The 21,331-nt window shown below is 42.5% G+C and overlaps 1 protein-coding gene across 1 annotated transcript in view; it reads left to right on the top strand.

Annotated features, from left to right (window-relative positions):
- Nucleotides 1-21,331, top strand: part of FCHO2 (FCH and mu domain containing endocytic adaptor 2) — a 97,107-nt gene continuing 75,776 nt past the window's right edge. The window contains exons 1-2 of the mRNA XM_066613327.1: nucleotides 1-169; nucleotides 15,817-15,908. Coding sequence (XP_066469424.1) covers nucleotides 137-169; nucleotides 15,817-15,908 — 125 coding nt within the window. The 5' untranslated portion in view covers nucleotides 1-136. The remainder of the gene's footprint in view (nucleotides 170-15,816; nucleotides 15,909-21,331) is intronic.

Here is a 21,331-nt window from a genome sequence, read left to right as displayed (position 1 = left end):
AGCTGTGCTCTATGGGTCGGCGTCGGGCAGGAGGGGAGAGAGCCCTGCCGTGAGGGGAAGGGCGGCGCTCGCGGTGTTTCCTCTTGGGGAGGCCCCGGTGGTGGCTGAGGCGACGGAGCCGAGGCGAGGCGGCGGGATGGTCATGGCGCACTTCGTCGAGAGCTTCTGGGTAGGCGCGGCCGGGCCGGGGCGAGGGCGGCTGGGCCGGGGCGGGGGAGCTGGAGCCGCAACCGCCACCGCCGGCGACCTCCCCTCCCTCCCCGGCTTCTGCTGCGCCACCTCCGGCGCAGGGCCGGGCCTGCCGTTGTGGCGGTTGCGGGGCGCCGGCGGGGCCCTGCCCGCGGGGGGGACCCTGGAGGGGAAAAGCGGCGGGCGCCCCCGAGGGCAGAGCTCGGGGACGGCTGGCAGAGAGGCCGGCGCGGCGGCAGGCGCGCCCCCTTCCCTCTCCTGGTGGGGAGGCGAAGCCGGGACACCTGCTCGCCACCACCGCTTGGCTCGGGCTTCAAATGCGCCCCGGCGAGGGCTTGTTTGCTTGGCCTCTCCTGCCCCCTCCGGACCAGCCCCTGGAGCCGCCTCCTCCCAGGCAGGGGAGCTTCCCTGACTGGGGGTCAGAACCCCCAAAGGTGCCCCCAAACGTAGGACATCCCAGAGGAATGGAGGGCCTGACAACACCAAGCCTGCAAAGCCTCCTAGGTGGATTTCACAAGGCTAATTTAAACATGATACTACTTATTATTAAGTTAAAACTATATCAGAACTTGCCCTCTGGGGGAGGGTGACCAGCTGTCATAACCCCCAGAGGGAAAAGGAACCCCAAAATGTAGGATATCCAAGAAAAATGTATGATGTGACAACACAAAACCTCAAAACACTCATCTGTTGATTGCATGTGGCTGATTTAAACACTATATACTGCTTATTGTTAAATTAAAACTATATTATGTATCGTTTATTACATAGAATTTATTAATTCCAAGAAGGCTCCGCACTGCCCGCTCACTGGGAAAAGGAGGGCATTAAGTTCTTCTCCAGGACTTGAGGCTAAAAAAGAGGACATGTCCTGGAAAAAAGGACATCTGGTCACCCTGCTTAGAGCTCTCCTTTTCTCTACTGTCTCTCCTGCTGAGTGCTGCAGAATCTTCTTTTGTGCCTTTGAATCCCCAAGGACTCTGTTGTGCTTAAATGAACACACACACCCACATACGCGCGCGCGCACACACACACACACACACACACATGTACACACTCAACACTTCATAAGAATCAGCTCTTTTCCCCCTTCCTCCAAAGAAACAACAAAGTCAAGAACTTGTAATTGGACCCTGAAGTCACTATCCAAACACAGATGTTTGTATACACTTTATTAATGAGTTACAATTATCCTTAATGACAGTTACCTTTAATGACAACTGGACCCACAATGGTTGGTAACTGTAGAGTAAAGCGGTGTTGTATGTGTGTCCTTCTCCAGACTTCTTATGTGTGTGTGTGTTCTATCCAGGAATTAATACTGTTCCTAGGTGAAGACATACAGTTTGTCTTCTGAATTTCGAAAGGGAGGGAGAACAGAAGAGAGCAAACAACTCTGGCTGTTTCTTGGCACAGCCTAGTGTAATTTTAAATAGCATGAACAGTTAATAAAACAATTAAAACTAGGCTAACAGTGAACACCCGCTTAAAATTGTTCATGAATTTCTTTGTTGCACATACAGTTTCTAAGAATAGCCTTGCAAATTGAATGTGTTTAAATCTGATGTATTTTTCTTTGAGAAGTCAGAGTTTCAACAAATAACTGCTATGTGTACTAGTGTCCTCTTAGTTGTTGGGAGCCGAGGAACTTTATTGCTGCAAACTTTTCTTAGTCAGAATTTTTACCTGTAAATCATCATACACTGGCTACCTGGTGTCTGAGGTTGCAGTCATATACACTTTCCTGGGAGTAAGACCCATTAAACACAGTGGGACTTACTTCTAAGTAGAAAAGTTTTCAAGTCAGGAAGCAACAGGTACATGCTGTGCAAGTTGAGTCAACTCAAGGGGTCAGCGTCTTGCACCTCAACTTGCAGCTCGAGGTTAGTGACTTGGGCTAACTCAAGGTTAGTGACATCCCTGGGATCTGAGGATTTAGTGTATTTTGAAGGTTCAGTCAACATTTTCCTTCAATTGTAATGCTTTTAGACTTACTGAATTCTACTTACCTGCATTCAGGATGTCTGAAATTGCAAGAATTATGATCAAGGTTACTGCTAGTAAACCAACCAAGATGTTGTGTTGCTTTATTAGAGCACTATATGTATACAAAATGGTATCTTTTAGAAAGTAAAATGGCTCTACTAGATGTAAGCATGACACTTGGGGTAATGATTCTGCAAGTAGTTCAGCAGTCCAGTGATTTTACTATTTCCATGATCCAGACTTTGAAATGTAAATAGCCATTACTCATTTGCTTTGATTCTCTGTCTTAAGCCATTTCTGCCCAATGTTTCATATACACAACAGGGATCAAATGTGTACACCTGTGGGCTGGGCAGAAATGGGTTAATTAAAATTGACAGCTAGGTTATGGTACAGTACTGCTTTTGGGGAGAGAAGGAGAGCTGTATGAAACTGACATTTGTTGATAACATCTGGAAAGGAGTAATAGGGAGACTTACATTTTAATATAGTACTGTCTTTTTAAATATCTCTGCTTATCACCTGTAAGGTTTGCCATCAATACTCTGGGGGAAGTTCTTAAACCAGATTTCACTGAAGCTATTTTCAAGGATAGAACACTTTTTTGTGTGACCAATGGCAGCAATCCTACTGACCCCAAAAGGACTGACTATTAGTAAGCATGCAAAGGGTTGCTGTGTAGGGACCAATTTACGTATGCACATGCATGATCTGTTTTCTCATAAATTGATTAGTTACCACTCAGTCCCATGGATGTCAGTCATTGTGTGCTAAAGTATACATGTAAACTACCCCTCAGTTTCTGTTAACTACTTCCATGGTCCTGGATGTGTAACTGCAATATTCATTTTCTATAGATGATAGCAATTAAGAGAATTTTTGATTTTAAAGACTTTTGAGTTTTTTGTAAAAAACCAAATTCCTCTAGTGATTTTTTTAAAAGCCAGTTCATAACTTTTGGAAGTATATTTTATATTAAATTTTTGTTTACGTCTTTATTTTATCAAATTCAATTCTCAGACACTATCCTAAATGGATTTGGTTTTTTTGGTTTGTTCTGTTTCCCCCAAAGACCACATGGTGAATTCTACTGACCCCTGCATGCATATGTGCAGAATACTCCCTTTGAATATTGGTTTTTAAATATTTTTCTAAGCATGTGTCAATAAAAGCAGGCAGAGCATTGAAATTGAAACAATGGTTCAAGTTCACACCCACCCTAAAATCACTTATGGATCAGAAATATCTGGATTCTTGTTATGTTCCTTCTAGATCAGTTGTCTTCAACCTTTTTCATGCCACAACCCCAATAAATAAAAAAAATACAAGACTGGCGACCCACAATTGATCACACTTCCCTGCCCCATAATGCCCTCCCACCTCTGTTCAATGTAGCCAAATATTATCAGAGCAGAGAAAGTTACCGCAAAACTTGGCATTATGATCCCATTGGGGTCCCAACCTCAGAGGTTGAAGAACACTGTTCTAGATCAGGGGTGTCCAAACTTTTTGGCAGGAGGGCCACATCATCTCTGTGACACTGTGTCAGGATTGGGGAAAAAATAATTAATTTACATTTCAAATTTGAATAAATTTACATAAATGAATATATTAGAGATGGAACTTATATGAATGAATGAAGGTCTTGAAATAATTCAAGGCCTATAAAAGGCCTTGCACAAAGCAAGGTCAGCCTTTCCTTCTCTGCCACTGCTGCATCACAGACGTAAACAGCAAGCAGTGGAGGCCCTCGTCCCACAGCTCACACAAGAGGTTGAACAGTTGGCCGTCATGCTGAGAGCAGTTGTGTCGGGTCAGCGTGGGCTCCAGCAAGTCTCCGGAGGGCCAGAGGCTTATTAGAGACTGGGGGCCCCTGCGGGCCGGATTGGGAGTCCTTGAGGGCCGCAAGTGGCCCCAGGGCCGGGGTTTGGGCCCTGTTATAGGTCATCCATGTTCTGTGTTCTAGGCTCTTGCAACTATACATGTTTATATAGAAAAAAGCACACAAATCTGAGTAATAATAATTAGCATTTGTTCACTGTTTTCTGAGTGTACAAAATACTGTGTCTTTTATCTTAATGCAGGGGTGCTCAAACTTTCAACTTTGGGGATGCTGGACCTTTAACAGGTGTATAGAAGAGAGAATTTCAGCAGGTGTAGCTTGTCATCTGTGGGATGACAAGTTGCACCTGCTGCAATTCTCTCTTCTATACACTTGTTAAAGGTCCAGCATCCCTAAAGTTGAAAGTTTGAGCACCCCTGTCTTAATGTAATCCTTGCAACAATCCTGTAAAGCAGGGGTGCCCAAACCCCGGCCCGGGGGCCACTTGCGGCCCTTGAGGCCTCTCAATGCGGCCCTCAGGGAGCCCCCAGTCTCCAATGAGCCTCTGGCCCTCCGGAGATTTGTTGAAGCCCATACTGGCCCAGCGCAACTTCTCTCAGTGTGAGGGCGACTGTTTGACCTCTCGTGTGAGCTGTGGGATGAGGGCTCCCTCCACTGCTTGCTCTTTCACATCTGTGATGCAGCAGTGGCAGCAAAGCAAAGGCCAGCCTTGCTTTGTGCAAGGCCTTTTATAGGCATTGAGCTATTGCAAGACCCTCATTCATTCATATAAGTTCATCTTTAATATATTCATTTATGTAAACTTATGTAAATTTATTCAAATTTTAAATGTAAATTAATTCTTCCCCTCCCCCGGCCCCCGACACTGTGTTAGAGAACTGATGTGGCCCTCCTGCCAAAAACTTTGGACACCCCTGCTGTAAAGCAGTGGTTCTCAAACATTTAGCTCTGGAACCCACTTTTTAGAATGAGAATCTGTCAGGGCCCACCAGAAGTGATGTCATGACTAGAAGTGACATCGTCAAGCAGGAAAATTTTTAACAATCCTAGGCTGCAGTCCTTCCCACATTCACCCAGGAGTAAGTTCCATTTACTGTCATTGTTAAAAGCGTATACATTGTAGCCTGTTAAATGTTCAGATGTGTAACATTTCTCCAAATGCAGTCACATACCATGGTACCATCAAGTCTAATATAATAAAAATGAAATATTGAAATGAGTTGGGACCCACCTGAAATTGGCTCACGACTCACCTAGTCGGTCCCAACCCACAGTTTGAGAAATATTGCTGTAAAATTTTATCTCCATATTGTATCTTGGTAGCTGAGGATAAGAGAATGACTTGTCTAAGACCAAGCAGGAGATTCCTGATTTAAAACTTGAGGTCCTACATAAGCTCTGTGGTTACAGAGGATTATATCCAAACTGTAGTGAGTACAGAAAGAAATTTTTCACTCTCTTACAGAAGTCTTCTCCTGTGGGACCCCCCTATCTACTGAGTTTAGAGGACCCTCCGCTGCATTGGGGTTGTAGCATGGGCGGGGGTTGCTGAGGCAGAAGGGATCAACAAAAATTGTCCCTTCTCTCTCTTGTGTGAATGGAAGTATTTTTCTTTGCGCAAGTGAAGGATAGGCTACAACCCATAGTATAACTGAGCGTGATGATGTGGGAAAGTCTGCCATGACTATCATGAAGGATTGATGAAGAAGCAAAGCCCTCAACCTTGTAAAGGTAGCCATGAATGATCTATAAGAGAGCAAAGGCAAAAGGTTTATGCAGTGGTCTGATTGAAACTGAACAGTTTAAGGGAAATTAGTCAAGGGTCAGATATTCCAAAGGAGACACTTTAAATTAAGCGAAATTGGGTTCTGCAATTAGAGGTTAAAAAAAGAAAATCCCAGTACAAAGTTCCTAGACGTTTTCCTTAGCTGAACCTAGCTGCAGTTCCGTTGCTTGCCTCCTGGTTCAGAAGGACATGATAGCTGCATACAGGTAACTTTACAAATGATCGTACAAAATGGGTTCTACGCTAATCTAATCCTCTTGGTACCCCATAAAATCACTTGGTTCTCCTCTGATCAAGGGTAGCTCTTGACTTCTCCTCAGCTATAAACAAAGAACAGGTGTTGGCAGCCTCAGTAGGGTGCTGCTGTGTTCAACCTGACCCTAGCAAACCCATGTGCTAGCCAAACTGGTATAGCCAGTGCACATTAAATGTTAAGCCTTCTGGATGTGCAGGTTACAGAGGCCTTGACGCCCTGGAAAAAGGTTGGTTCCTTACAGATGTGAAGCCTCCCATTACTACCACATCTCACTTCTTCGAGAAGAGGCACCTGTACCTCTTCTTCCTGTTCAGAATTGTTTGAGATTGTACTTTCTTCAACCAGTTTCTCCCCATTGAGAAGTCTAAGATGTGAGCTAGAGCTGCAATTTTCAACTGTTTTCATTTCATGGCACACTGACAAGGTGTTAACATTGTCAACACCATCAGTTTTCGGACAGTTGACAAGGCAACATGGTCCTGCTGGCAGGGTATCACATTCCTCAATGGCCCTACTAAAAATGGCCCTCCCCCAAACTAAAAACATTTAATGCAGGCATTCCTTAAAATAGTAAAGGCACAGCTGCAGATCATTTGCAGCACACCAGTGTGCTCCAGCACACTGGTTCAATATTGCTGACCTAGATGATCCTGCTTAGATGACCTAGATGATCCTTATGTTCTTATGCTGCCAGGTGGATCCATGGCTGACTGACATACCATAGAGAGTGCTTGTGAATGGCTCCTCATGTATCTGGAGGGAAATGATGAGTGGGGTGCCTTGAAACCTAGTGTTGCTCAACATCTTTGTAAATGACTTGAAGGAGTAGAGGGAATTCTCATCAAATTTTCAGACATCAAACGGAGTAGATAATACCCTGGAGGACAGAAACAGAATCTAAGATCATCTTGATAGGATGGAAAACTGGGCAAATACATGTAGCATCCTGCCCCTGGAAAGGAAAAATCAGAGGCGCTCAAGATTGGAGATGCTTGCTTGAGTGGTAGTACGTGTGAACAAGACCTGTATGTTTTAGCAGACAGCAAGCTAAACATGAGTTGGCATTGTGGCATGGCAGCAAAGAAGGCAAATGTAATTCTGGGATGTACCAACAGAAATATAGTATCCAGATGGCAATAAGTAATGGTATCATTGTATTCTGCATTCGTCAAATCCCACCTGGAATGTATCCTGTTTAAGAGACAAACTAGAGCAGGTCCAGAGAACTGAAATTGTGAGGGTTCTGGAGACCATGTCTGTGAGGACAAGTTGAAGGCATTGAGCATGTTTAGTTTGGAGAATATGATTAAGGGGTGACATAACTATCTATAAATATCTGAAGTGCTGTCATGTGACAGACACATTAGTGTCTTTAGAATTGCTCTAGATTGCTCCAGAAGGTAAGACCAGGACAAACAGGTTTAGATTACAAGGGAGGTTGTGATTAAACATTAGGAAGAACTTCCTGTTGGTATGAAGTGTTCAGCAGTGGAACAATCTGCCTCGTGATAGACTCACTGTTGGTGATTTTTAAGTAGAGACTGGATAGCCATCTGTTGGCTTAGTTGCGAACAGCCTGCATTGACAAGGGTTGGACCTTTTGTCTTATAGGTCCTTCCAACCCTGTTATTCTGTAATAGTGTGCTCTGCTAGCTGACTAGCACTGCAATCCTATATGCACCTTCTTGGGAGTAAGTTCTAGTGAACACAATAGGACTTACTTCTGAATAGAAATTTAGAGGATTATTATGATTAACAACAGTGTTTATATACCGGTTTTCAACGAAAAGTTCACAAAGTGGTTTACAAAGAAAATCAAATAACTAATGGCTCCCTGTCCCAGAAGGGCTCACAGTCTGACAAGATGCAAAAGAACACCAGAAGACAGTCACTAGAAAAGACACTGAAAGGAAAAAAAAGTATTTAGCAGGGTGCTCCTCACCCAGCAGTGTCTTTTCTAGTGGCTGTCTGCTGGTGTTCTTCTGCAACTTTTTAGGAGCACCCACTTGAAAAAACGCCTCATCCAGTTAGCAGGGGTGCAGTTAGCACAAGAATTATGCTGTAAGACAAGCCAGGTCAAAACTTTCCTATTAGGCCAGGATTCCCATTTACTACCTTTGTGCAAGATCGGAAATGTTGCAGAACATTGCACGTTTTAAGGAAGTACAATAGTTAGGTGATACTGTGTTTGTTCTAAATTCTTCTGCAGAATTGTGATTCTTTTAGAGATTATAACTAATTTCCCTTTTAGCTTTCCTTCCTCATTTATAGACACATCTGAAGTAGGGTGTGATGCAATAGGCTTAAATTACAAAACAAGATGACTGTCGGCACTGTCTGTGACAGATTGTTTAGGTAAGATTTTAAGGATAGATTCCTTAATGAGGAATATTGTGGCATATACAAGATAACCTAGCACTTAACCCAACCCAGACACAATTTCAAATGCAATGCATATTTTGATGCAATGATTGTGCCACATTGTGGTGTGGATTGCATAGGTCATGTGGTACGGATCACATTTGATGTGTAGTAAAGCTTGTAGGTTGTGCGACTTGGTTGCTCATTGGTTGCCTCAAGTGTGTATGGGAGCCAGTGCAGACAAAGCTTACGCAGAAAATTCTGCAATAGGTAGTTCAACTGTATCCAGCTTACTGTGTCTAGAATTTTTTTTTGGCTGAGGAAAGCTGTAGAAGCAATATGATGCTGTCTGTCAAGATCATCCTGATGAAGTAAGGATCTTCTGTGATCTGAAAAGGATCTATTCTTTGTGTCTCAGGCTTACCTCACTTTTACTATTTGTAAATCAAACACAATTTGATTTTTTGCAGTTCTCATGATAATATATATTAACTTCTGTTTCAGAAAGAAACTATAGCTTAAGTAACCAATTTTGTTTGTTCTACAAAGCTGTCTACCTTCTTGGGTTTATAATGAATGGATAAAATTGAAATGATATTTTTAATTGGCATATTGAATATGGTATTTTTCTTGCTTTTGAGACTGAAAGTAATAAGGCAGGAATTCCAAAAATGAATTGTGTAGGGAGATGTTTTGCTTCTTAGTCCAAAATTTTTATTCTAGTGCGCTACAGCTTAATAGACTACTTTGTGATAATGTGTCCACAGTAAGCAATATCTTGATGCTTTGTGATCTTTTGATTGTTGTTGCCACTCATTTGTAAGTGTAATGTAAATCTGTAAATTTCATATTTTTAGGTTTAATGGTCTTAATGAATTTAAGGTCTTAATGAATTTAAAATATTCAAGCATGTATATTTTGTGGGTACAGTTGTCAGGTAACTGAGATTGGCAGCAGCTATTTATTGAGTGTTCACTCCGGTTTGCTCAAAGCTGTCTAGCTCTGCATGCTTCCCACTGCTCTATCAGTCTTTTCCCTTTTTCACTGCAGCTCAGATACAAAGCAGTGCTTGAGCTTGCACAATAAAACACTAGTATAGTGGCATTCTAAAAAATTTTCTTTGAGTAGGAAATAAGTCTAAAACCCTGTTGAGTTCTTGGAAGTAGTTTCATGGTTTTTTGACAGAGCTGTTATACTCCAATGCTTGATTAGCATGTAGTTACTCTGGTGTTCTTATGTCGCAGTGGAAGATGCCATATGCAGTGGAGCATAGAATTAAGTTTTTTAATGATTTTAAATTTATATAGTTCTGTTCTTATTAAATAGCTTCATTGACTTAGTAAGAGACTTCAGAGAAGATACAACCAAAGTTGCTGCTGAAAGTTACCTGGATTCAACAAGTCCTATGGTCATGAAGGAAGGCCCATAGCCAGGGAGACAGACCAGGGACAGACTGCTCTTGCTCCCAGTGTGGAAGGGATTGTCACTCCCGAATCGGCCTTTTCAGCCACACTAGACGCTGTTCCAGAACCACCATTCAGAGCGTGATACCATAGTCTTTCGAGACTGAAGGTTGCCAACAACAATGGTCACCAATAATGTTTTGCTAAGCAGTCTTGATATTTTATCATATATACTGCAGACTATTATTTCTTATTTCTTATAGTATTCATTGATTTAAAAAATGTGTTAAACTGCTGTCTCGATTATCACTTCAATGCCCTGTAGACCTCTAGTCAGCTTTCCAGTGCCAAGTGGAAGTCTTCAACCCACTCTGAGGTCTTCAGGTGGTAGAGGAAATGCTAGGTTTTGCCTCTTAGCTGCAAAAGCTGTACACAAACTAAGGCCCAGCCTCTCTATGAGTATTTCAGGGATGGTAGGGACTGTTAGTAGCCACAAATAATAACTGGCTAATAGCCATGCCAAAATTTGTGGATTTCACTGTACAATGAGATCCAGACCAAGGGAGGCGCACACATTCACTCTCTCTCCCTTCCCCCCCCCTTAAGCTCTGGAACACACACTCTCACTCCCTCAGTAAAATTTTTTTAAAAACTCACTTCTTCCCCCACATGGAGCTTGGAAGAGCTCAGCACAGGCCTCTTGAAGGCACTATAAAATGGCTGCTCCTGCAGGTTTGGAGAGCCAGCCTGCTGCACAGTCTCCCTGCTTTTTTATTGTTTTTTTTAAAAAAACAAGAGAAGCAACTCTTCCAGCTGCCTCCCCAGAGCTTGCTGATGCAGGTGTCCTGCTATTTTTTTATTAGCTAGCCAACTGCCCTGCTTTTTTTAATTGGAAGACTCCCATGGTTTCAGCTTAATTCATTTCTGCCTGGCCCACAGGTGTACACATTTGATCCCTGTTGTGTATATGCAACATTGGGCAGCAATGGCTTAATCTGCTGGAGGCAAGTCTTCCTGCTACATCCCCAGTGAGTAATGACCTTTTTCTTACTGGCTGTTTTGTCCCTCTCAAGCCACTATAGTGGCTGAACTGATTGGCAATCTCCTTGTTCTTTCCATGTGCTGCTTTAAACTAGTTGTGTGCTGCAGCAGAGAAGCAGCTTGGGAAAGGCAAAATGTACTTTTTTAACTTGTTGGGTGCTTTTTAAATTTTTATTTGCTGGGTCAGGTGTGGCTCTGCCTACCCTGACTGCATGTCACTGCAGGGCCTCCAAGAGGAATTCTATCAGGGGGTACAAAGTTTCTTTTGGGCCCCTTCCCAAAGAGGGAGGGGGTGAAACAGAGTGGGGAGGCAATGGGGGTGGGCACCACTTCTGCAGCAGCTGTAGCCCCGCAGCTATGTCCCTGAGCTCCCAGCTATTCCTTCATTGTAAGCAGATCCACAAGCCAAAGAGCTCCTGGAGCAGGCCAACTTCCTCCCAGATGTGACACTGTTAAGGAATATAGGCATTCCTGGGCCTGGTGTGTGTGGCTTCTGGTAGTAGTTGCTGCCGTGTGCACCCTGTGTGGGCAGTAAGCCTGAGATTGGAAAATGTAAGATCCCAGGAAACTTCTGAACCCCCTTCTTTGGCTCCTGGGCCCCCTTTCTGACCCTGGGTCTGGGTACAAATTACCCCTCTCCTAGGCCCTGCATCACTGTATCACCCTTACAGAACAATGTCCCATTGTATTCAGTAGGAATTGTTCCTAGGTAATTTTGCAGAGGATTGCAATGTATCTCACATCACATTTGTCTGTGATAGCAGCTCTTAAAAAAGAAGTTGCCTTGTATATCCATTCAAGGCAAAGAGTAGCAATAAGAATGATCTGAATCTCAGAAATGCATTTCCATTATTTGTGCAGAATATCAACGAACAGTGCCACAAGAAATAACTGTTCATAACTGAGCATTAGTGTTGGCACATGTATAAGTGTGCATGTTATTAAGGCCCAAAATGAAAAAAAAATTAAAATATTCTTTTTTACTTTTGAAATCTTTGTCAGGGGACCTCAGAACAGAAGTATATGCCTTCATAAAAACTTCAAGGTGTTTCCATATACCTGAAACAGAGCGTGGTGTTTGTGCAATACTAGTACCTAGAGCTTGCATGCCTTCAGGTTAATATGATAAGGGTGCATAGATCTTTATCAGAATTCACAGTTTAAAAAAAAACACAAAACCTTTAGATTACAGGTTCTTAAATCAGTACTGTATTTATTTTGCATAAACACAACTTCTGAAAACATCAAAACAGAGGGAACAATATTGCCTAAGACATAACCCATACATAATGTAAGAAAACAATGAGCTTGAAACCACCTCCCCCCACCCAGACAAACCAGACAAATGCATGAATCAAACTGGACTATGAAGTTCCTTGAATTACACAGTGGTGGTACCATTTTGTGTAAGAAACACATTTACTGCTCATGATAAATATGCCTTATAGGGCTTGAATCTGACAAACCACATTCAAGTCCCATGTGACTTTCTGGCAAGTTTCTATTTCTTAGACTTGGTTCCCCACCAATAAACATGAATAATGGTAATGCTTCACAGGTTGGCTGTGTGTTCATAAATCTGTAACTGGATGCTTTAAGGCCATGCAAACTTAGCGGACCCGCCTCCCATCCCTCCCCCAGGCACACCTCCAGCCCGCCCTCTCCCCACTTCACACCTCCCCGTCATGCCTCCCACCCACCCTCTCTCCGCCCCGCTGGCCTTTTCCCTCCCCGGAACGCCTCCTCCCTGTTCTGTCCCCGCCCTGCCTACCGTTCTGCAGCCCCGTGGTTTAGACCGCTGAGCCGTGGAAGCTGGACGACCGCCCCGTACTAGCCCAGCACCGGCTGGAGCCCAGCAGTGAGGCTAGCAAATGTGCCTTAAGACACAGAGCTGTGCCGCTGAGCACAGGATTGGGCCCTAAATAAGTAAAATAATCTCCACCAGAACAACCCTCCCCCCCAGCAACTGTGGGATATTCACTAAGGAAAGAGCACCCGAAGAAGCTTTTTCCCCCTTGGTGCGTGGGATGAAACAGCAGAAGTAAGAATAGCTGAATTTCAATCTCACATACAGGTTCCCTGAAATAGCTAACTCTTACACAGATTTGAGGTCCTAGATGGGAGTTTTATTTTTATAGGCATAAAAATAAAGAGAATAATAGGGCAGAACTTAACCATCTGCAGGCTGAATGATCCCTTCCTGAAGATTCTTGTGAATTCACAACCTTGAATTCCCCTGGCCAAAGAGAAATCAACCACAGCACTCTTCTTCATTTGTGTAGGTACTTATCTAGAGACATTTTATGGTTCTCATCTTCCTTGCCCAGTAGACTTTGGTCCACCTAAGTCTCTTAATCTAAAATATTGAGTTTTTCTGCCACTGTTTTGTGTTGTATGCAGCTCCATGGTGGTCTCCAGGCTTTAGAAGCTTTTGTTAACCTCTTACTTTAGCTCAATTCGAACATTATTCCAAACCATTGTTTCTACTAAGTGGAGTTTAGAACCCAAGCCCTAGATAGAACTTCAAAGTATACAGGTGAACCATGCTTTAGAACTGTCTCTCTTTTCGTTTTGTCTGCTCAGCCTTGCTATCGCCTGCATAGTGGCTTCTAGAGGTGGAATGACTGCTGTAACTATCACAGCTTGTCAGTAAGACTCTATGCCAAAGCATGGTTTGCAAACTTATTTCAAACCATGGCTTCTGATTTCTCTTTTGCCAGCCCAAAGTTTCTTAACTATGGTTTCTGTGATGTGTGAATTGAGTTATTCGTATGGGCTCTTCTAATGCTGAAACATCCAAAGCATAGTGCTGCACTGGTTTCCCCATGCCACTCCCTGAGGGTACATTGGGTGCTATCACTGCCACCAGCACTAGCAGTTTAGGTGTCGCCTAGCCAGATGTTGCCCAACCTGGCTGATATCATCCATAGGCTATTCTAAGATGTAGTAGCGCTAGTGTCCAGGCATACAGCCACATTGTGGGTGCATAAACAGTCTATAAAGCTTTGAATTAAGTTTGAATTTGGACCCCATCCTACTTTTGTTCATCCACACTTTGTTTGAAGATGCATAGTGGGATACCTAAATGCATAACTGGGAACCTAAATGCTTGGATGCATAGATGAGAACAAGTTAATACCTTGTCATGTATTTTCCTATCCTAGCCAAATGTATTCAGTTCGGTGTTATGAATATAGAAATGACAATGGCTTAAATTTGTTTTTTGTCAATAGAAGAAGTCTTTACTTATTTATATATGTAAGAAGTGTACTACAGTTCTTGATGTTTTTAAATCAATCAGGTTTGCTGTTTGGGAAAACAAGGTGATCTCTTCTATCTTTTCTGCAGAGGTTGAACATGTATTAAGTCGAACATGTATTAGGACAGTTAACAAAACAAAGGAGTTCCTGTAATATGTTTCCTGTTTTGTACTGATTGTGGAAATGCTTTGGTCATTTGATAGTGCTTGCACAGCTTCTTTCATTTCCATGTTAGTATTAGATTTTTTTGTTTAGTTGATTAAGACAAAAGTCAAATGTTAGTACAAACATTATGTATTTAGATTTGTACTCTGCCCTCTTCATAGGATGGTAACATTGACATAGACATAAAGGACAAATGGAACTGTGTTTTCATTTAACATATATTCTGTGCAGGGGACTGGGCTTGCCACAGAAGGCAAAGAGCTTCCTTCCTTACTTGCGCCACATTGTATTTTTTTCTGCATTTGACATATGACACTACTAAAATGCTGAAGCAAGAATTTCTATGGGTAACACATCCACAAAAGACCTTGATGAACAGATTGGGTTAGAGTGGAAAGAACAAAAATAGTTACCTAAACATGTCTCTTTATTCTCATTATGGAAAGATGGTCTGATAACTTAAAGCACGCAATTTTAATTTAGATACATTAGAAGTATATGCCTAAAAGGTTTTCACTTAGGCTTCTATACTGTTTCCTGAACAATATAGGATTTTAAGGGTTTCTTACAGTAGTGCCATCAATCAATACTACAGAAGGTACAGTATCTTTAATTAACTGGGTACAAGGAAGAGCAGTGGTGTAATCTTATTTTTACTCTCCGTTTAAGCTGTTGACGGTCAGAATAATACACAGATCCCCAAACTTCATTAAACCTTTCAAGATGACTACAAGGAAACAGTCTTACAGCCCAGTCTTATCCCTGGCAGCGCCACTGGGTGCAGTGGCCCTGAAATGGCTACCACTGTATCCAGTAGCACCACTGGGGCCTCCACAGGTTTCCTCAGGGGAAGCCCCAAACCCCACTATTTGCTGTCGCAGACTTGAGAGCCTCCATATTGGGCTTTGCAGCCTGACATGGAAGATAGGATCTGTGGAGCAGTGTTAACAGAGTAGTGTTTCTACCAGTATCTTCCATCTTTAAAAAGAAAAAAAAAACTCTTCAGAATTATGGATGCAAAAGTATTTAATGAACAACCGACAAGTCCTAAGACAAATCTATATTAACTCTTTGATGTGGCTACTAAGCCACAGTGCAAATGGCTTACAGAATGTTTACAAATAGTTTCTTAGTGTAAATGGTTTACAGAATGCACATTTTAAAAACTTATTTATTGTAAGCATTGAAAAATAGAGGAATGACCCATAATGAAGAAGAAATACATAGCATTTTTGCAGTTGGAAAGGAAATTTTTAGCCATGAGAGAACCTTGTTATGGGAGACAAGACAAAGCAAGAATATGGACTTGGATAAAATTGGCCAAACATATGAGGAAGAAAAGTGAAGAGACAAATGGAATGAGGATTAGCCTGGAAAGGAATAACCCAGCTTTCTGATGAGCAAGAGTTGCCTATCTTAAGGAATTTGAGTCTTCATCAGTACATGGATTCTCTCTTTGTTCTTTTGTTTAAAGCTCTGATTTCTAACTCTGCAATTTAATCAGTTGTTTTTTGTTTGATTCCTAGGGAGAAAGGAACAATGGCTTTGATGTTCTCTATCACAATATGAAACATGGCCATGTATCTACAAAAGAACTAGCAGACTTTGTAAGAGAAAGGTAAATAGCTTTGTTACCTCATTTTTCTGATAAATTTGTAGAGAAACTTTTGGCAACTTAAAAGTCTTTTCTGAAATGCTCTAGCTGCAAGTTTTAAAATTACTCTAATCATTTGTGCTTTTGACCTCTTAAAAATCAGGTATTATGTTCAGGTATCATGTTGCTGTTCCGTCTCTCCTGACTTCAGAGTCATTTGTATATATCTGTATACATTTGAAAGTATTGGTGATTACCTTTCAAACCCTATATAGTTTAGGTTCAAGATATATATAGGGTTACCTCCTGTCATATGTTTGGATAACTGTTTTGTTTTTATTAGTTTTTGTTTTGGAAAGATTACTTGGTAAGGCTAATTGTATTGTTAAAGTCTTAGCACCTACTTATTAGCCTTATTGATTTAGCATTAATATGTTTCAGTAAATGTAACATGTTTGTTATTAATATACAAAGATGAGAAACTGGCTTGCCAAGTGGAATCATTGGGGCAAAAGAAAAGAATGAACCAAAGTGCAGATAAATATGCGGAGAACTCGTGCAAGGAAAGCGCCCTACAGGTAGACCATAGCTGCGATACAAGGACATCTGCAAGACGGATCTGAAGGCCTTAGGAGTGGACCTCAACAAGTGGAAAACCCTGGCCTCTGAGCAGCCCGCTTGGAGGCAGGCTGTGCAGCATGGCCTTTCCCAGTTTGAAGAGACACTTGGCCAACAGTATGAGGCAAAGAGTCAAAGAAGGAAGGCCTGTAGCCAGGGAGACAGACCAGGGACAGACTGCACTTGCTCCCAGTGTGGAAGGGATTGTCACTCCCGAATCGGCCTTTTCAGCCACACTAGACACTGTTCCAGAACCACCATTCAGAGCGCAATACCATAGTCTTTCGAGACTGAAGGTTGCCAACTCCTAAAATTAATTTTGCTTAGTGGTCTGTTTAAATTCAGTGCATCCAATATAAACACAGTCTAGATCTGGGTGCTGATTCTCACTTGGGTCTTCAGTCTTGGCTACAAGAGAAATATGACATTCTCTGTTAAGCAGCTGTTTTGATTTCCTTGTGCCACACCCACTTTGAGTGACAAATACTGATCAGCTAATGCTAAGCCACTGTTTTTGATATCATAACTGAAGACTTTTGCCACTAGGTATACTGAGTGGTGTTCATTGTAAAATCTAGACAGTCAGTAAGTGGTAGTTGTGGCCTTTGATACCTCATTCTTTTCAGATCCCTCTATCACTCCAGTTCTTAATCTATAAACCAGAGGTGTCCAAACTTTTTGGCACAAGAGCCACATCATTTCTCTGACACTGTGTTAGGGACCAGGAAAAAAGATCACTTTACATTTAAAATTTGAATACATAAATGAATATATTAGCGATGTAACTTACATGAATGAAGGTCCTGCAATAGCTCAAGTTCTATAAAGGCCTTGCACAAAGCAAGGTCAGCCTTTCCTTTGCTGCTGCTATTGCATCACAGATGTGAGACAGCAAGCGGTGGAAGGAGCCATTGGCCTGCAGTTCATGCAAGAAGTCAAACAGTCGCCCTCATGCTGAGAACAGTTGCATTGGGCCAGTACAGGCTCCAGCAAGTCTTCAGAGGGCCAGAGTCTCTTTGGAGTCTGGGGGCTCCCCGCAGGCCAGACTTGGGTTCTCCAAAGGCTGCAAATGGCCCCCGGGCTGGGGTTTGGGCACCCCTGCTATAAACTATGCATTTGGAACAGGCCGGTCCTTTGCACAGACAGTAGACGCTCCTATTGGATTCTTTGACACTCCACAAAACTGATGGTGCCTAGTGGGTGAAGTGCACAATGGTGAGTGAATGGGACGAGATGAGAGATCTTTGAGAAAACCATTTAGGAAACCAGGCATGCTAAATTAGCACTTTCGGTCTTTGTGATGATAGTCATGAGGTGAAACCAGATGATTCGTGATAAGTCGGGCATTGGTCAAGTAATATTTAGACTTGCATACAAGTGAATTTTTGCATTCTGTGTAAAAGTGATTCATAGGAATCAGAATACCTTTGTGTGTTTTAGATAACTATGAACTTATCCAGACAATTAGTTTCCATGGTTACAAAAAGGAATTTTAATGGACAAATGCAAGGGTTTTGTAGGCAAGCCTAGACTTGTAATAATAAAATACCAGTGTTTTAGGAATTCTTTCCATCACAGCAGTCTGCAGCAGTGATTTGTGAATCTCTCTCTCTCTCTTTCCGCATAATTGTCAATGGCCATGTTATGAAACAAGTTCCATTGAAACAATGCAGCGGACTCCTCAACAATATTTGAGTGTTGGGAGAGTTAGAACAGACAAGAGAAAATATTTCTTTACTCAGCGTGTGGTTGGTCTGTGGAACTCCTTGCCACAGGATGTGGTGACGGCGTCTGGCCTGGACGCCTTTAAAAGGGGATTGGACAAGTTTCTGGAGGAAAAATCCATTACGGGTTACAAGCCATGATGCGTATGTGCAACCTCCTGATTTTAGAAATGGGCTATGTCAGAATGCCAGATGCAAGGGAGGGCACCAGGATGAGGTCTCTTGTTATCTGGTGTGCTCCTTGGGGCATTTGGTGGGCCGCTGTGAGATACAGGAAGCTGGACTAGATGGGCCGATGGCCTGATCCAGTGGGGCTGTTCTTATGTTCTTATTAGATAATCTTGACAAAGTCATGTGGCAGTTGGTAAACCACATTTTGCAAATTTCAAATCCTCTATGATGTTGTTAAGCCATATTTTCTTTGGTCTTCCTCTGGCTCTTTTTCCAGTACTTTTGGCATTATATGTTTGCTTGACTTGGCGAGAGTTGTCCATATGCACCATATGACCAAACCAGTGCAATCTAGATTTTAAAGCCTTCACTGAAGGTGGTTTATCTGTTTGGATCCATACATCCCTACATCTTTGTGAATATGCTGGTTTGTTATTGGACAACCCTTCTTAAAAGGGAGGTTCCAGTTCTGTCTTATTTTTAAGTTGACTAAAAATATTGTCTCCCTGATTGCATAATCACAACTTTTTTCTCCAATAGACTTCTACACACAATCTTTATTTGAACCAAGAAATGGACCTTTTATACCAAGAAAATGCTAATTCTGCAATCAAATCTAATATTCACATCAATTTGATTTTACATAAACCCACTCCTATTTCATATCTTATTTTTATTATTTGAATAGCATAGAATTTTTTAATCAAGGAGGCCACAGAAGAGGGAAAGAATGGGTGAGCAGTTGGCATATATGGGTAGAGGAGCATCATGATGCTAGCTGTATTTCCTTTGGTGTTTGTAGAGACTTTGGAAATTTGGTGTTTTGGTCTCTTGTCTAGAGATCATGTCAAAGCCACACATACCATTGTGCTCTAGCTGTATATGCAGTGTAGATTCACTACTACCAGAAACATAAGATGTAACTTTTCTACCACTTCTCCCTCTTTAGCGAACTCAGTGTGAGGTCTGTCTGTTGCAGACTCACCTGCTGATTGAAGAAGGATAGGGAGCTTTTTGACAGACCTCCTTGCTGTAGTTTTCTCCCTCTCTCATTCATGAATCCACATACCAGCAAACATATGCTGCAGCATTCTCTGGGGTGTGCACAAAGCATCAGAAATGGGAGACTGAAGCAATGTGAAAGGTTGACTTTGTTGAAATCAAAGGGAAAGATTTATTGGGGTTTAAAAATGAACAAGGAAAAAGCAATCACATTCTATGCTTGAGAGAAAAAAGTTAAAAATAAAATAAAAACAGAGTACAATTAAACTTTAAACATAGTATTTAGAATCCTCCTTAGAATTCAGAATCCTCCTGTTCCCAGAGGAAAACCAGGAGTTATCTTTCCTAGCTGGAGAGCATCATGGCTTGCATCTTGGCCTGGCTGATAGCTTGTAAAGCACAACTTGCATCTTGCATGTCCCTGTGTCTTACTCTTCCCATCTAGCTGGGTAGCTCTGTTTTATCCCATTTTGGGAGCCTAAATTCTAATAGGCTGGATGTAAATTAATGGACATTCAAATTTCCTATTCCCAAGTCAGGTGAATAACTGGATCAATGACCAGGTATTCGCTAAGTTTCAGTCAAGGCGATTATTCTCTAGTTTTACTAAGAAGTAGTGCGGCTCCTATTGGCACTTGAAAGAGGAAAGCTATGTGTGATACATGTCTTAGTGCTCTGGTCAGAATGGAGGATATAACAGACTGCTCCTAGGTCAGCCTCAGTGTCACTGAGGTGTCTTTTAGGGAGAAAAAGGAGCTTTCTCAGGAGAAGGGTGCTTGCTCATGACCTTTTTCCTATTCATTTTCTAAAACATAATTTTGGCTGAGGCTAAAGGTATTTAACTAGTATTTTCCATCTTGAACTTCTGTTGACAGAAGAACAAAGTCTCCCAAAGAAAAGATTTCTTGTCAACTCACCCTGATGCCTCCAATCTTATGAAGGTCTTTCATCCCCTCTGTTAGTTCAGAGCAGGTTTCCTCACCTTGCTTCTCCTTAATTCAGTGTTGATGATTGGATGAGATGCAGAATTAAAATTCTAAATGGTTAGATTAATTCTTCAAACATAAATTATAGTTTGTATTCTATTTGATTTATCAGTCAACTGTGAACAGGCATTGTGAATACACCATTTAATACTTGGAGTGTAGATAAGGAGACGGGCAGCTCAATCCTGAGCTGCCTGGAGCGCCCAGGCTCAGCGGCACCGAGAAGGACTGCCACCGAATCCAGCACCTGCCGTGCTACCGCGGGAGGTGCCTCGGGAGAAGGGGACGAGCGTCCTGAGTAAGGTAAGCAGCCCCGCAATGGGGCTACTCACTTTACCAAAGGCGCTTGTGTAGGGGACGCAGCCCTGCACGAGTGCCTTGGATTCTGCGGAGCCCCCCGGCACACCTCCCGCTGGCCTTCCCCCTCCCCGTTCACACCCCCTCTTCCCATTCCGCTGCTCTGCTGAACTAGCACTGGCGGGAGTCTGGTGGTGAGCTCCGCAAACGTGCCTTACAGCATGTTTGCAACTGTGGTCGGTGGCACGGAGCCGTGCTGCTGACCACAGGATTGGGCTCTCACTTTCTAAGTATAAGAGTATCTTTAACAAGCTATTAGAACATTATTTTAAAAAGTTTTTGAGTTGCTTTTCTTATGCTTATGGGTCTTGTGTTCAGTTTCTAGAGATTCCCCCACCTCCTACGGCAGTAATTTTCAACCTTATTCCTCTCACCATCAGTTTTTGGGCAATTGACAAGGCACACCATGCTGTTGGTGGGGGGCTTACATCCCCCAATGGCCCTACTAATAAATGGCCCTCTCCCAAACTCCCGCAGCACACCTGCAGATCATTCACGGCACACCAGTGTGCCACGGCACAGTGGTTGAAAATGGCTGTCCTATGGTGTTGTGCATCCCATAATATTCCATAGGGTCTCCCAACCCTCG

The sequence above is a fragment of the Tiliqua scincoides genome, chromosome 2 (assembly GCF_035046505.1).
Source record: "Tiliqua scincoides isolate rTilSci1 chromosome 2, rTilSci1.hap2, whole genome shotgun sequence".
In the NCBI taxonomy this organism is placed as follows: Eukaryota; Metazoa; Chordata; class Lepidosauria; order Squamata; family Scincidae; genus Tiliqua; species Tiliqua scincoides.
Note: the sequence above shows the minus strand (reverse complement) of the source record. Positions and strands in the feature narration are given on the sequence as shown.